Below are 16065 nucleotides of genomic sequence, written 5' to 3'. Positions count from 1 at the left end.
GTTCGATTTGGGTGGTTCTAGTGATCTAAAAGAGAAGGGAGTGGTGGTGATGGTTGGCGGCAGATGGTGGTGATTGGCGGCGGGGTGGTGGTTGTAACCGGCGGGGTGGTGGTGGTCGTTGTAACCTGCGATGGTGGTGGTTGTTTTAATTTAGAGACATTAAAATAAAAGCGTGAAATGACTTGAATACCCTTAAGTGAATAGACTTAACTTAATTTTTTAATTTGGTTAGTGGTAAAGGACGAAATGTGTAATAGATTTTCCAAATAAAGGATTATGACTGTAATTATTGAAGTTAAAGGGTATCCATTGCAACCCGCTACAAACATATAGGACGAAAAGTGTAATTTACCCAAACTTTTTACAACACTTGTCGTCTTCGCATTTACTTTAAATACAGTACGTGAACTTAAACCACCAAATCTCGCTTATATATAACCTCTAAACCATCTTAAACTTCACTCCACAACCAAAACCTAGAACCACCTGGTTATAACCCTGGGTATCAATATGAAAGGTCTCAAAACTCATGTGTATGGTTTGAGCCACACAAAAATCCCAAGGGTACCAAAGTGTAATAACCAACTTTCAACTGCTCATTTCCCAACAATATATGTTGGGTTGACCAGAACACTTAATCCAGAACCTGTTAGACTTATGTCTGGTCCTGAGTGCTGCCAAAACCCACCGGCGATCTCCTCCGGTGGAGAATCCGGTGAACTTTTGCAAATTAGATCTCTCAATTCTTATGTTTCCGGCAACCCTGATTCCAAAGTCGCCGTTCTTCTTGTTTCTGATGTTTTTGGTAATTCATTTACTCCACTTGTAACTTTTTGTTTATCTTATGATGTTGACTTGTGTGTTTTGAAACACCTACTGATTAAATTAAGGTTTAACTTATAAGTAGCCTGCTTTGTTTTCAAAGTCAACGAAGCTACTTCATTAAAACACTTACTCTTTATGAAGTCTATGATATGATCCGTACTGTACTGTACTGTAGATCATCGTTGTCTGTCAATACTACGGCTGTAAACAAACCAAACGTTTAGCGAACCGTTCGTGGGAAGCGCTAGTTCGTTTAATAAATGAACGGACATGAAAAAGGAACACGAACAGGGAATGTTCGGTAATATACTTGATGTATTCGTTTACGTTCTTTCATGGTCGTTTGATTAGTATAGTTTATGCTCAGTTTTAAAAAAACATTATTTTGTGATAATTATGTTTATAGTTATTATGTTTATTCAAGTGCTTAATAAGGTGATTATGTCTAATATTCGGGATTAAGAATATTGTTTTTTTTTTTAAGTTTGGTATCTGTTCGTTTGTGTTTGTGAACGAGTTCAATTCCTTAATGAGCAAACGCGAATAAGAATTTTCGTTTAATATGTGTTTTTGAACCGTTCGTGAACAAGTTCATTGCTAAACGAATGAACATGAACAAGGCTCTGTTCGGTTCGGTTCGGTCACAGCCCTACTCAACTACTCGTCACCTTGCTCTAATTTGTTTTTTTTGGTAATTTTTGTGCAGGTTATGAAGCTCCGAAACTGAGGTATTCCTTGTAGCCACAACAGCTTCTGAAATCATTTTTTTTATGAAAATAATCTTCATATTGTTTTGTTTGTTTTCTAAAGGGTTATTTTTTGGCATACATGGTGTTTAGCATCATTACATGATACATGTCACTGGATCTGTTATCTTTAATATTATATACACTAAGCTTATCAGTTGTTTAATAAGATAATGTTTTCTTCTTCTCAAATTCTTTAACTTTTTTATTTTTGTATGTTGTTTTGTTATTGTAATAATTACACAACCACCATACATTTGGAACTATTTTTGGATGAGAACTAACTTACAACTTCAATAAAAACATGTGTGCAATTCCAAATTTTCATATTAATTTTATAACTAATTTTGTTCTTCTGAATCACTTATCTAAAATTAAACTTGATATTAATCTGTTTGTAACAACTTATAATAGTTATAGTTTCATGTAGTCATCATCATACTCAGTAAATCCCACCAATAGCAAAGCTAAGGTAGGATCTGAGGAGGGTAAGATGTAAACAACCATACCTCTACCCCGTAGGAATAGAGAGGCTGCTTCCAGTGAGACCCCCGGCTCCATAGTAGTTTTGCATCAAGCCTTAGACATAAGGCACATAACACTAAGCAATTGAGACAACTGCCGATTAGTGCATTTACCCCATGTCTTTCGGCTATCAACGACACCATATGATGTATGATTAACCATCCCCCTCTTTTAACGTTATTTTCACAATATTAGTAAAATAACGTTAAAATTAGTGCACTTTCACTTTTGCCCCCCCGAGCGGCCACACATAAGTTTTTTTGAAAGGGAGCATATTGACTTTCAGAAGTCAAAGTTTGTTTCTATTTATGGAACATGTATTTGAGTGTAGATTGTGAATATGGTGTTTCATTTAACTTTGCAGGCAACTCGCAGACAAAGTTGCAGCTGCTGGATATTATGCAGTTGTTCCTGATTTCTTCCATGGTGACCCGTTGACTTCTATAAACAAGTTAGGAGATTGGCGAAAAAATCATGCACCTGTTAGTTTATTCTAATTTTTAATCCAAATCCTGTTACTTACATTCTTATTAAATTTTGCTTGAATATTTACACAGAAAGTTATAAAAACCATTTGTACTTTTTTTTTGTAGGAGCAAGCAGTTGAATTTGCTAAACCAGTTATACATGCTTTAAAAGAGAAGGGTATAACTAAAATTGGGGCTGCAGGTTTTTGTTGGGGCGGTAAGACTAGCTTTCGAACAATTTTGTTACATTCAAATTGGTTGGTATGTAATGTTATTATATGAATGTTGAATAATAATTAGTTGACTGATTGCTTTTATTGTTTTTAATAGCTAAGGTGGTTGTAGAGCTAGCAAAGGATGCTGAAATACAATTTGCTGCACTTTTGCATCCTTCGTTTGTCACGTTAGATGATATCAAGGGTATGTTTTATTCCACAACATTTATCATAATTAGGTCTGCAAACGAACCGGTTTGTTAAGAAATATATATGTTCACGAACTGTTCATGAACACTTACCGAACGAGATTTTATGTTCGTGTTCGTTTGTTAAGGATTTGTTTGTGTTTAATTGTTAATTATAGGCAAGGAACAAAAACGAACGTTGATGAGCACAAATGCGCACAAACTAATGTGATGGATATTCGTGGTAAATAATTTTTTTTTGAACCGGGTTCATATATGTATATATGTTATTTGTTACAAAGATTAGTCAAATCACTTTTGAAAAGTATGTATTTATAATTATAAATATATATATATGTTAGTTAAAATTAAACTTTTAACTAATGAAAACATAATATATATATATATATAGGGTGGGGTTCTAGAGTGAACACTAGTGTATTTGCGAACTGAGTGAACAAATCCTGACCATTGATCTACACATGTGTATGGCCAGGATCTCATCATCAAATCGTAAAATACACTAGTGTATTTCAACATCAAATCCTGGCCATTGATCTACACACGTGTATGGTCAGGATTAGTTCACTCAGTTCACAAGCTACACTAGTGTTCACTCTTGAACCTAATCCTATATATATATATATATATATATATATATATAGGGCAAGGATCATTTCAGAACCATAAATATTTACAGAACTCGCAGAACTCCTAATAAACAATCTTTTTATTTATATATTTTTATGTTTAGGATAATTTTATCATTTATTATGTGTATTTTTACGATTACATACATGTTAAGAGTAATTTTATCATTTTTATATGTAATTTTATAATTACACATATGTAAACTAGTTTTTTACATATATGTAATTAATTATGACACATATATATAATTTTGGCAATTAAACATATATAAACTAATTTTAACATGTATGTAATCAAAGAAATACATATAATAGATGATAAAAAGATCCTAAATACAAAAACTTATATATAAAATGATTGTTTATTAGGAGTTCTGAAAGTTCTGTAGTTATTTAGAGTTCTGAAATGAACTCAACCCTATATATATATATATATATATATATATATATATATATATATATATATATATAGCAACGGAAGCCCAAGTAACAAATGATTAATATGAACACTTTTATACCAAGGAGTACCCGCAATGGAACAAGGTCACCTACATGCAAATACGAAATATAAACACAACCATTGGGGGGTTTTAGGTATACCTTCGGTTAGTAATAACCGCGTGACCGAGGTGCAACGAGGTGAGCTAGAATGGGTCAGGAACAATAGCGGCAGCGACGGTGGCCGGAAAAACAGCGACGCCACCGGTGGCCGGAAAGACCGCGGTGGAAGGTGGCGGCTGTAGTGGAGTGGGGCAACTAGGGTTTTGTTTGGACAAGTAACTTATGTCTTTCTTTCAGCCCATTAACAGAAGTCCATAATATAAAACCCAATCTGATTAGGTTTATTATAATATTTATTTTATAGCTTTATAAAACTAAAACACTATCGAACACAAACAAACATGTTACTGAACGTTCACGAACATAAATGAACGAACACGACCTCTATTCATGTTTGTTCGTTTAACTAAACTAACAAAATTTCTTGGTCGTGTTCGTTTGTTTAATAAACCAACGGACACAAAAGAACTTGCCGCTGAACGGTTCATGAATTGTTTGCCGAATGTTTGGTTCGTTTGCAGCCCTAATCATAATCCATCGGTTCTTGAAATGAATTTTTGGAATTATTTTTGTTTAAACATTTTGCGTTATAAATATCTGGGATTGATTATAGTTTTTTTGATTGATTGATGGTTTTAGGGGTGAAGGTCCCGACTGGGATACTGGGCGCTGAGATCGACAAAATGTCTCCGCCAGAACTCGTCAAAGAATTCGAGGCTGCACTAGTCGCAAATGAGGTAATATTTCAAGCCAATGATAAGTGTACATTTTGTCTTTCCAGTTTCCATTTTCTACATCTATTGCAACTGATTGATTTTGATTATTTATTTAGTATCACATAATCACTTTAAAGAAGTATATTCAAATACCCCCTTACATGGTGTTTTTCGCGTATGTAGGTTAATAGCTTTGTAAAAATATATCCTGGTGTATCGCATGGCTGGACCATTCGGTATAAAGATGAGGATGCAGCAGAAGTGAAATGTGCACAAGAGGCTCATCAGGATCTTGTGGAATGGTTTGGGAAGTGTCTTTAGACAAATTATTCAGTCTGTAAAATCCTAAACATGTTATAAAAGAGAGATACACATGTTTGTGAAGATCCTTGATAACTAAATAAAGTGTGTTTGAAGATATTAAGCTCTAATGTTGTACTAAACCTCATGTTACTAAGACAAAGCTCGAGTAAAAAACAGAAACATCGCATCGTGCAACATGAAATTATGCTCGAGTTCAACTATGTGACGCACGAACGCATGCACGTTTGTTTCATAGGGAAAGGAATCATCGTCACTCTTCATGTCGTGTGCGTTGAGTTCTCAAGAATCCTCGCAAAGTCAAAGTCGCGTTCCCATCCCTAGCAATTTAGTACATTAAAGAAAGAATTCGATGCGATAGAAATAACAAATTAGAGAAAATTACTAAAATGGAGCCCTATTAAGCAAAAAACAATGTAAAATCAATTATAGTACAAAGAGTAAAAAACAATGTAACATCTCATTAACAGAAATAGAAATGATTACAAATTAAAAAAAAGTAAATTGCCATTTTAGTGGAGGTTTGTCCGAGATTGCCACTTTAGTGCAAATAATTTTTTTTTTCTTCTGTGGGTCACTGAGTTTTCCATATTTTTGCCATTTTGATTCAACCGACAAATTTCATTAAAAATATCAATTAACTCATACTAAATAGTTTGGTCGTTGCCGTTTTTATCCAAAAACTATTTTTTTAATTAAAGTGTATATACATATATATAATTGAGTAAAAGAAAAAAAAATGGTTTTTGGATGAAAATGGCAACTACCAAGCTATTTTGTATGAGTTATCTGACATTTTTTAACGAAGTTAGTGGATTGGACCAAAATAGCAAAAAATGGAAGAGACCAAAAGAAAAAAAAAACTTTTTGTACTAAAATAACAATTTAGGACAAAACTCATGCACTCAAAATAGCAATTTACTCTTTAAAAAGTCTCATTAACAGAAATGAAATAAAAACAAGATGGTAGAAAAAAAAAGTCATTTTAAACTTTATACTATGAAAATTGGTTTTGAGCTTTTTAATTATTGTGTGGTCACGGCTTTCATTAAATACTGAGAGGCTATTGAAGAGAGGCTTTAATTAGATAGCCTCTTCGATTATTGAAGAGAAGCTATCTAAAAATATGCGTATACCACTTAAAAACAGCGAGCAAATAATATTCTTTAGTAAAAGAGGAAAGAATAGTGCACTTTGTACTCACTAAATAGGTGTGTGCTTTTACTTATACATAGCATCACATGCTTTCATTAAATACTGAGTTTCAACCTTTGTGTTTACACTATGAAGCCAATGTGGGATGGATTCCACTTCAACTTTTTTTTCTTGGGTAAATTACCTTTTCGTCCTTTATATTTCTATTGAATTGCAATGGATAGCCTTTAATTTCAATAATTACTGTTATAGTCCTTTATTTGAAAAACTCACTACACCTTTTATCCTTTAGATATGACACATGCCTTACACATGAGGATATGTTAGTCAATTTGCCCTTTTATTTATAATATCTTTATAATAAACTAGTGTTAAAAAACAAAAAAAAAACTAAAAACTAAAATATATATTTTTAAGCCCAAATATCTCTCTTAAACACACACACACACACACACTCTCTCTCAACCCTTTCTTCATCCTTGCAATTTGAAACCCTAACCAAACACACCAGAAAAAACAATCTCTAATCTAAAATACCAGCAGTTCATTTCACACACCAAAAAAAAAAAAAAAAAAAATCATAACCATGATCGACCACCACCGTTCCTAGTTAACCTCCATTCCGCCACCCAAATCCTCCACCACACCACCACCATCTTCTCCACGCGCCATCACCTCTGATTACCCCTCATCCTCTCATTCCTCTTTCTCTAACTCCGAAATGGAATCCCACCACAAACCACCGCCACCAACGCGGTCGCCAGAGCCATCGTAGATGGCCGTTCAAAAAAAGAGCACCAGCCAGTTGGTGAAGAAAATGATGGTAATATGTCTTCGAACAAATCGAGAATGTGGGAGAATTATATAATAATGTTTGGGCTTTTAGCTTATTTCCATATTATAAATTAACATGTATGTGCTTCATGTTGTTGTACCATATGTTTAGGGGTTATTTCAAAAAAGTTTTTAATACTTTTCACTTTTAACCCAAAACATCTTATCTTTGCAATTTAACCCCTTTGGTTTTTTTTACTTTTAACACAAAGCTTTTCATCTTTTGCAATTTAACCCTAATACTTTTTTACTTTCAACTTTGGCCCTCGTAGTTTTCATCTTTCGCAAGTTTTTTGTTTTACGTTTCGTTCAAAATTTTGCGAGTTAACACGCCGCAACGTGTGTGTGGGGTTCAAAGTTTTTTCGTCTATTTTTTCCCATTTGAGAAGTTCCTCGCAACGTATGGGTCCTAGATCGACTTAGGTATTTTTCAATGTTTTACGTTTCAGCCTAAATTTTTCGCATTAACACGCCGCAATGGGTGTGCGTGGTTCAACGATTTTACATATGCTTTTCATTCGGTTTTATTTTCTCCTTTTCTATTTATTTTGTTTTTATGATTTTTTCGGCATTGATCGTTGGTAGTGTTGTGACATTGGTACTACTTTGCATGGTTTTATGTTCCCCGCCGCAACGCGGGGGCCTTAATACTAGTTATTATTATTTGACCAATGAATTGGAGCTTTTAGGTTTCTACTTTGTTTATTGCAACAATAATAATTGAAGATTTGTTTTTGATTTTTTGAACATAGATCTAAAATCCGTTCTTGTTCTTGGAATTTTACAGATCTGATAATTCGTTCTAGTTTTTGTCTACTTTACTATTATATCAAACTTGTATACTCGCCAATACATTTTGTATTGACTTTATTTTAACGTATGTTGCAGGTTAATCGCAGGTTATCACGGATCAAGATTAGGAAGTCTAGAAACCTACATAAAATCTAGGTTGTCGGATCATGTTTTGTTTATGAGAACTCGTTATCTGTAATAACTGTTTGTTGAATATTTGTTCGTTAGTATGGGATGATGAACCTTTAAAATATTGGAAATGAATAGTTGTTATGGATTCTCTTGAGCAATCTGATTCGCCTAGTGCCGCGCCCCGATGATTCCGCTATCGGTTGGGGTGTGACCGTTGTGTTCTAGTGGGGTTGCTCCCCAGGGGGAATCTACCATGCAAGCCCTTATCGACAAACATCCCTTCGTGCCGCCCTCGAACCTCCCTTCAACCCCTCTCTCCCAACCTGCGTTATCCGTGGATGAAGACTGCGTCCATAGGTATATGAAATCTTTCCTGAAAGGAACATCTTGTGGGCGAGATGGCCTCTAGGCACAACACCTGTTGGACGCTCTTAGTGGCGAGGGGTCGGCGACTGCCTCGGGACTGCTTACTGCCATCACTAAAGTGGTAAACCTTTGGCTGGGGGGGGGGGGGGTTATGCCCTAGGGTGCTCGCGGATTTTGTTGCTTCGGTCCCCCTAACCCCTTTGTTGAAGCCTGATAATGGAATTCGCCCCATTGCAGTGGGGGCAATTTGGAGAAGGTTGGTCTCCAAAGTAGCCATGAAGAAAGTTGGGAAAGATGCTGCTAAGTACTTGGGGGGACTACCAATTTGGGGTGGGGGTCCCCAATGGGGCGGAGGCGGTGTTGCACATCGCTAACAGGTGTCTTAATTCTTTTCATTAAGATGGCACGCTGGCAATGCTTATGGTTTATTTTTCCAACGCTTTTAACTTAGTTGACCGTTCGGTTTTCTTCGCGAGGTCCATCGCCATTGCCCCTCCATATTCCCATGGGTTCAATTTCTGTATGCCTAGCCTGCCAGGCTATACGTTGGCAATGACCGCATCGGGGCATTCACGGGGGTCCAGCAAGGGGATCCCTTGGGACCTTTGCCTTTTGCCCTAGCCTTACACCCATTAGTGCTTCAGGTGCAGGAAAACTGCAAACTCCCCTTCCATGCTTGGTACTTGGATGACGAGATGGTTATTGGGGACGCTTTTTAGGTTGCTAAAGCTCTTGACATCATCAGTTCGGAGGGTCCAATCTTGGGGCTACGGTTAATATTAGAAAACTGAGGTATTTTGGCCGACATGCAACGGGGTGAAGGTCCGGCCTGGGCTTTTCCCTATTGAGATTGGGAGGCCGGAGAGAGGTGTCAAACTGCTAGGAGGGGGTAGTCAGCCGTGATGCCGGTTTTAGTTGTGGTCTAGCGGTTACGAGGGCAACACGAGCTGTTGACATTATGAGACACCTTCCCTTGTTACGGGATCATCAAAGCGAACTCCTCTTGCTTATATATTGTATGGGGGTTGCAAAGTTGCTACTTGGTTTGCGAACTTACCAGCCCCCCTTTGTGGATGATGTCGTTTCATGTTTTGATAAAGGTCTTTGGGAGGCAATAGAAGACATTGTTGTATGTGGGGGGGCCTTTTTTTGGTGAACTCAGTGGTGGATTGCGACCTTGCCGATGCGGCTTGGTGGGTTGGGCCTTCTCTCGGCCCGGAATGTGGCTGCCTATGCCTTTGTGGCTTCCAGGTCTCAATCTTGGGAGCTGCATTACCACATCTTACGTAACAGTGGGGTTGCTAACACTGACCCGGATTATGCTAGCGCCTTGGAATGCTTGCATGAATCTCTACCTGACTTTGATCTTGGCGGTTTCTCTAACAAGGACACCGCCTCCAAAAAGCCGTAGAAAACTTTGGCGAATGCTCTTTGTTGTCGAATCGCACAAATTTTGGGAGAAGATTTCCATTTGTCCCCCCACCAGAAAGCTGTCATTGAATTCCTACAGAGGCCTCACACTCAGGATTTCTTAACTGTTATTCCTATTGAAGGTCTGGGTCAACGTATGTCAGCGGTGGAGTACCGGCCAATCCTTAAGTACCGTCTGATGATCCTCATGTTCCCGACTAATGAAACTTGCCCAGTCTGCCGTAAATCATGCCTGGATAAATACGGGGAGCATGCGTTACACTGTATAGAGTGAGAGTTGCCGACGTTTAAGTATCACCATGACTTTGTTCGAGACGCGTTAATGGATATTCTCAGACGAGCAGGGATCTTGGCAAAGAAAGAGGCACCGGCTAATTTTCTTACAGACCCGGCGGAAGGGAGGCCCACCTTACGCCCGACTGACGTGCTAGTTTTTGGTTGGGAGGGCGGGAAACATGCTTGTGTCGATGTCACAGGTGTATCCCCCCTAGCCGGGTTCCGGGAAAATGGGTTTGTGGCAGGGCAAACCGTACTGAAAGCAGAGTCAAAGAAGGTGGAAAAGCACGCGAAAGCTTGTGAGGATAATCAGCATGCCTTTGTCCCCCTGACGTTTGACACGTTCGGCTCCTTGGCGCTGGAGGCGGTTCGGTTCTTGGCTAGAGTTCAGCGTGTGGTCCACAACAACTTTTCGACCCCCTAGGGGCGAGGCTTTGTTTTTAGTAGATTAGGGTTTTCTATTCAGAAGGGGATGGTGGCGCAGTTTATTGCTCGTCTACCTGCTATCCTTATGTAATTTGCCCTGAGGATTGGAATGAAATGAAGATTGAAATTTCTGATCTTTTCATACATTTTTTTGGAATGGCTAACGTTACTCTCCCAAACTCCTATATTTACAAATAACTCACCCTTACTTGGGATTGAACCCAAGACTTCCCACTAAGAGGTAACAGCCTCTACCAAGTGAGCTAGCCCCACTTGACTATACATTACATGACTTTTATTAGTTAATTCCCACATACATAAAACATAGATTAATAGTTACCTTGTTCTAAATCCATACAACTAAATTATCATCATAACAGATAAATGATGTCACACACCTCCCATGATTTATCTATTCCTACAATTGTGTTTGGATGCCTAACCATGCTATTCCTATCTTGTTGACTTTTAGAAAGTCAACCTTCTTAGCCTATAACTTCCAACTTATGAAAACACACTTATATTGATATAGTAGACCATAGTAATGACATCATATGCATTTATACTCATGTTGTATGACACATACAACCATATAATCACTTAGTTACATACACATATATACACATAGTCAGCTCAACACATAATAATACTTTCATGATTCTACAATTGACAACCACATTTAAAGTTAGCCAATTTAACATAATCCCAACATCATCTTTACTAGTAAGTCCACATGCTATACATTTACTACACATCCATTTCTAATTCGCCATTAAGCAATTAGTCCAACACATGGTGTGCACCACACCATTCAAGCATATACTGCAAGCCACTAGTGCACACTTCTACCCAATCATGAAATCAAACAAAACCTTTATATGGATTAATATAAACACACCTTGCTCATGTAAGTTTAGTAACTATTACATTATTATCATATTCTATACCTATTTACCAAGTTCTTGCATACAATTTTACCTTCTAACTTCACCTAAATATTTCATCAAACACTTGGTGTGCGTACTGCTGCTACTGCATTCTAAGCATAATGTACAAGTATTTCATGCTTTTCTTCCTACTTATCGCTTTCATTCATCAACACAAGTAAACATCAAATAAATTCCATACCATACTCAACCTAACTAACAAGTATTCATCACATACTTCATAATACAGCAAATTTGCACAAGAACTGGACATGAGTGATACACCCAAATCACCATCCTCGCCTTCACCAATGGGCCTCATGTCAAAACATCAATTAACTTGAAATCATTAATAATCCAAGTTTTATTTGGTGACTCTAACACACATTCATGCTTATTTTTATACTAATTCATGGATTGATCATCATAAACCCACTTCTTACAAAATCACCAAATCAAAATTTACAACTTACCACATGTTTGTTAAGATGAGATGATGAGAATTCTTCCTTCATGCAAGGTATCATCACCCAATTTGACCTTGATTTGGCTGGATTTTGTGATGGATTGAACTTGAGAGAGTTCTTCTCCCTCTTCCCTCTCTCTAACATCGACATATATACACACACGATAACCAGATTTTCAATTTTTCATTCTTTTATTAAATTAACTTTCTAACATGTCCAACTTTGGTCCCTTAGTTTATTTAATTGTTTTGTTTAGTCACAAACTTCCTTCCCTACTACTTAACTTCTATTTTTAACTAATAACTAACTTACTTACCACATATTATATCATGCCAAATAAAACATACTAGTAAATCAACATTCGGGTTTTGGGGCGTTACATTTTGGGGGTAACCACATGCATGTTATTGTGATATCAATGGCTTGACACCGATCATGACGGTGAGCCTAAATCACTACGTCTCACCACTTTTACTCTACAGAGAACGTGTTACGTGTTCCGAGGAATATGGATTGATGTTTAGAATATAGTAGGATTCTAGTGGATAGTTTGTATGATGCCTATACTCACATTAGTTGATGTGTTAGCTACCTTGTTCCACTCTGTTTAAGTACATGACAAGTTTTGGGCTTAATGTGTATTTCCGATGTAACAAGTTGTAGAATGTCATCCATAAGTTTACAAGTATGCATTTACAAGTTTACAAAGTAACAAGATTTGGACGTTTACATGTTTGTGAGTTTACTTGTTCATGTGTTTACGAGATGGGGTGCTTACAAGGAGAACCAACTTATCCCTTCTCCTACTTGCCTCCCGTTAGTTGTTGAAGTGTGGACAACTTTTTACTGCAGAACCGAGTTTTCTACTTGATGGAGGGTGTGAAACGCGAGTGTTACCGTGCGTATTTTGTGTGAATTATTGTCGTTTAAGTGATAATGCACCTTGAATATGTTAACTACGTGTGTTTGTGATTTTTTAGGTAAAACACGTAATTCGGTGAAGTTAGAGTGGCTAGTGATGGAGCGAAATAGTCGCGGATGATTATTAAGGAGATATCATGTAAACGGAAATTGTTCGGGTTAGAAAATGGCTTGGAAATACAAGAGACATGAAATAATTAAGTCGAGCCATTCGATATTTATGTGAAAAAGATTTTTATTATTCTTCACTAATATTAATGATCATCATAATCTCAAGAGTAAAGGCTGCAAGTCATGTGATTAGTTGGACTTTTGAGGTGAGAAGGAGAAAAGTAAAGAAAAGTGGCGGCTGGTCTTGTTGAGGTTTATGTGACATGGGGAGTTTAGGCACATGCTTACTAATACCATCATTCTTGGAGGTAGCCAGAGATGCACGTGCACATGAGGGGAGGTTTTGATTAATTATCAACATCAGCATCATATTCGACATCAAGGGAAAAATAATCACATCACAATTCTCAAACACACACAAGGAGCCACATAACACACTTCTGGGCTCTCTGACTACAGCCCATTATCCACGAATTGGGCAGCCCACTATCACTATTTTTTGGTAGCATCATTATGCAAAAAGTGGGCTGTGGACTTTTCGAAAGATGGGATCATTATCATCAAGTTTGGCAGCCGTATCCCAACTTGAGGATCATATCGATTATAGGAAGCCGTATAACAGGGGGTGGCTCTAAACATCATAGGTCTCTAATCAACACGTCATCATCGATCTTCTACCACTCAACCAATTCGATCATGCATTCAACCTGAGCTCGAGCCTGTGAAGATCAACCCACCAACATGCGCGGTTAACCCTCCAGTGAACACTCCGGGTGATGATTCTTGTATTTCACTTTTAATTTAGTTCTGTTTGTTTGAGAATTAGATTGTAATTAGGTGTTGACCGAATTGCATTCACATATATATATATATATATATACAATTTGTGTGACAGACAAATCCTGGTGATAACCAGAGAGACGTATTTATGTTGAATCTAATTGTGCCTTTGCTGATTGAATAATTATTTATGCTTGCGGTTAATATCTCTCTGATCAATTGGTATTATGCTAGGATCGTGTATAAGTAATTGGTTTATGTGACAGATTTACCATTTAATCAGTGGCATCCAAATAAACAATAATTAGATTATTAAGTGTTTACAGAATCTGAATCCCGGAGTGGTCACGTTCCTATCTTTGTTTTCTCATTTTCACAATACTTATTCATAAAAATTACAAAAATAGATAAACTAGCAAATTTCATAAAGTAAGTTTAGATTAGTTAAACGGTATTACACTGACCACATGCTCCTCTGGATTCGATACCTGACTTACCCTGTCTATAGGTAATTTTAGGTTTTTGCATAGACCCGACGACAGTCTATCACTACTAACTTATCATCTAACCGGCCTTTATTTCTTATGTTTATACATATGAAATACATATTGTAAACATGCTTACACATAAATAATATCTTTAATGAATTTTTAGTGATACTACAGATTTCTTGTGCTAACCCTGGTCTCCAGCAAAGCTTCCTTATGAAAATCAACTCATTTCAAGCAACCCTCCTCTTATTACGGTTGGTCCTCTTTGTCAAAGTACGTTGTCTCTATATCTTATAACTTACACACACACATTGTGACAACTCGAAATTTAGAACCTTTCGTTGTAACTTGCTTGTACGTTGACTGATTAAACTTAATGATAACGTGAACCTTTTTATGTGATAAGTGCTTTGTTATGTGTGCATTTGTATATATATATATGTGTACGTGTTTTATGTGAACCAAGAACCCGACACCCGACACGAAACAACAAAGAACCCGACTCGAGACCATGAGGTCTCGAGTGACTAGTAATCGGTTTTGGGCCTTGGGCCGAGAACCTTTGGCCGGTTGGGCCTTTGGGCCGTGAACCCCCACTCGAAACCCACTAAGGGTGCACACTCTTGGAACTTGACTATATATACCATACCTTAGTTAGTTTTTGCCATTTGTTGAACATTAGAACACACACACACACTTCTATCCTCTCTCCCACTAGAACTCTAGCACACAAACACACCTCCAAGACTCTCGGATCTAATCGGTTAGCACAAGAACTCTCGGGCTTGGAACTTCGGATCGGCACACACACACACAATCACCAACCGGTTAGTATTTTTATGGTTAATCTTGTTGTGCTTTGTGATGTATGATAAAATGCATGAAATGATGTTTATTGTTAGTATTTCTTGATGATCATTGTTGAATGCTTAGTGATAGTATGTTCATGTTATGCTTGTGCTTAAATGGATGCATGAATGAGATGAAGTTTTATGTGTGTTAAAAAGTTTAGTGTTGGAATGTGTTCATGTGTTAAATAGAGTTTAAACTACTAGATCTTGATGATACATGAAATCGGGTTGCACTTGGCATGAAAATCGGACATATATGAAAACCGAGTTGTGTGTTATGTTTAGTGTTTTGATGCTTGTTCATAGTTTTGGGTGAATAAGTGATTAATATGTTATGATCTTGATGAATATGTGTTTGAATATGTGAAGAACACTTTGAATGATAGTTAAGAATATGAAAACCCTTGTGATTTTGATCCATCTTTGACTAGTAACCTGATTAGGAAAACTGTTAGTGGAATGCTATTGGTAGTTTCCTGATTTGGGCCTGATTATATTGTACTAATGGGACTGATACACCTGCATCAACACGTGAACTTGAAAACGACAGCTTACCGACTCGCAATCACCCGTTGCGACTCGCAACCACAGCGTGATGACTCGAGACCACGCGGTTGCGACTCGCAACCATAACAGGACAAGCCGAGACCACAGGTTACGAGTCCCGTTGCGACTCGAGACCTCAGCATGATGAACCGAAACCATGGTTGCGACACCGGTTGCGACTCGCAACCATCCATGATCAACACACAGCATGACTCGAGACCATGCTTGCGAGTCCGGTTGCGACTCGAGACCACACTTTGGGCCTTAGTTAATGGGCCGGCCTTGTGAACTTCTGTGTTAACTGCTTTTACGTGTTTGGGCCTCTAAGTAGTTGGGCTGAACTTGT

General features: G+C 37.4%; 1 protein-coding gene across 2 annotated transcripts; it reads left to right on the top strand.

Moving 5' to 3' along the window:
- Positions 1-447: 447 nt before the first annotated feature.
- On the top strand, positions 448-5324 carry LOC110886293 (endo-1,3;1,4-beta-D-glucanase-like). 2 transcript variants are annotated; one of them, XM_022134073.2, is made up of 7 exons: positions 448-805; positions 1532-1553; positions 2461-2578; positions 2690-2780; positions 2894-2983; positions 4817-4914; positions 5077-5324. In XM_022134073.2, the coding sequence occupies exons 1-7, from the start codon at positions 511-513 to the stop codon at positions 5212-5214; spliced, it is 852 nt and encodes a 283-aa protein (XP_021989765.1). In that variant the 5' UTR covers positions 448-510; the 3' UTR covers positions 5215-5324. The 2 variants fall into 2 exon arrangements, with proteins under 2 accessions (XP_021989765.1, XP_021989766.1); XM_022134074.2 differs by lacking the exon at positions 448-805 and adding an exon at positions 872-1126.
- The last annotated feature ends 10741 nt before the right edge of the window (positions 5325-16065 follow it).

The sequence above is a fragment of the Helianthus annuus genome, chromosome 10 (genome assembly GCF_002127325.2).
Source record: "Helianthus annuus cultivar XRQ/B chromosome 10, HanXRQr2.0-SUNRISE, whole genome shotgun sequence".
NCBI classification, from domain to species: domain Eukaryota; kingdom Viridiplantae; phylum Streptophyta; class Magnoliopsida; order Asterales; family Asteraceae; genus Helianthus; species Helianthus annuus.
Note: the sequence above shows the minus strand (reverse complement) of the source record. Positions and strands in the feature narration are given on the sequence as shown.

Coding starts and splice junctions, on each gene's coding strand:
- LOC110886293 (XM_022134073.2), top strand. CDS start 511: ATGAAAGGTCTCAAAACTCATGTGTATGGTTTGAGCCACACAAAAATC. Junction 1,554..2,460: donor TATGAAGCTCCGAAACTGAG/GTATTCCTTGTA, acceptor TTAACTTTGCAG/GCAACTCGCAGACAAAGTTG. Junction 2,781..2,893: donor TGCAGGTTTTTGTTGGGGCG/GTAAGACTAGCT, acceptor TGTTTTTAATAG/CTAAGGTGGTTGTAGAGCTA.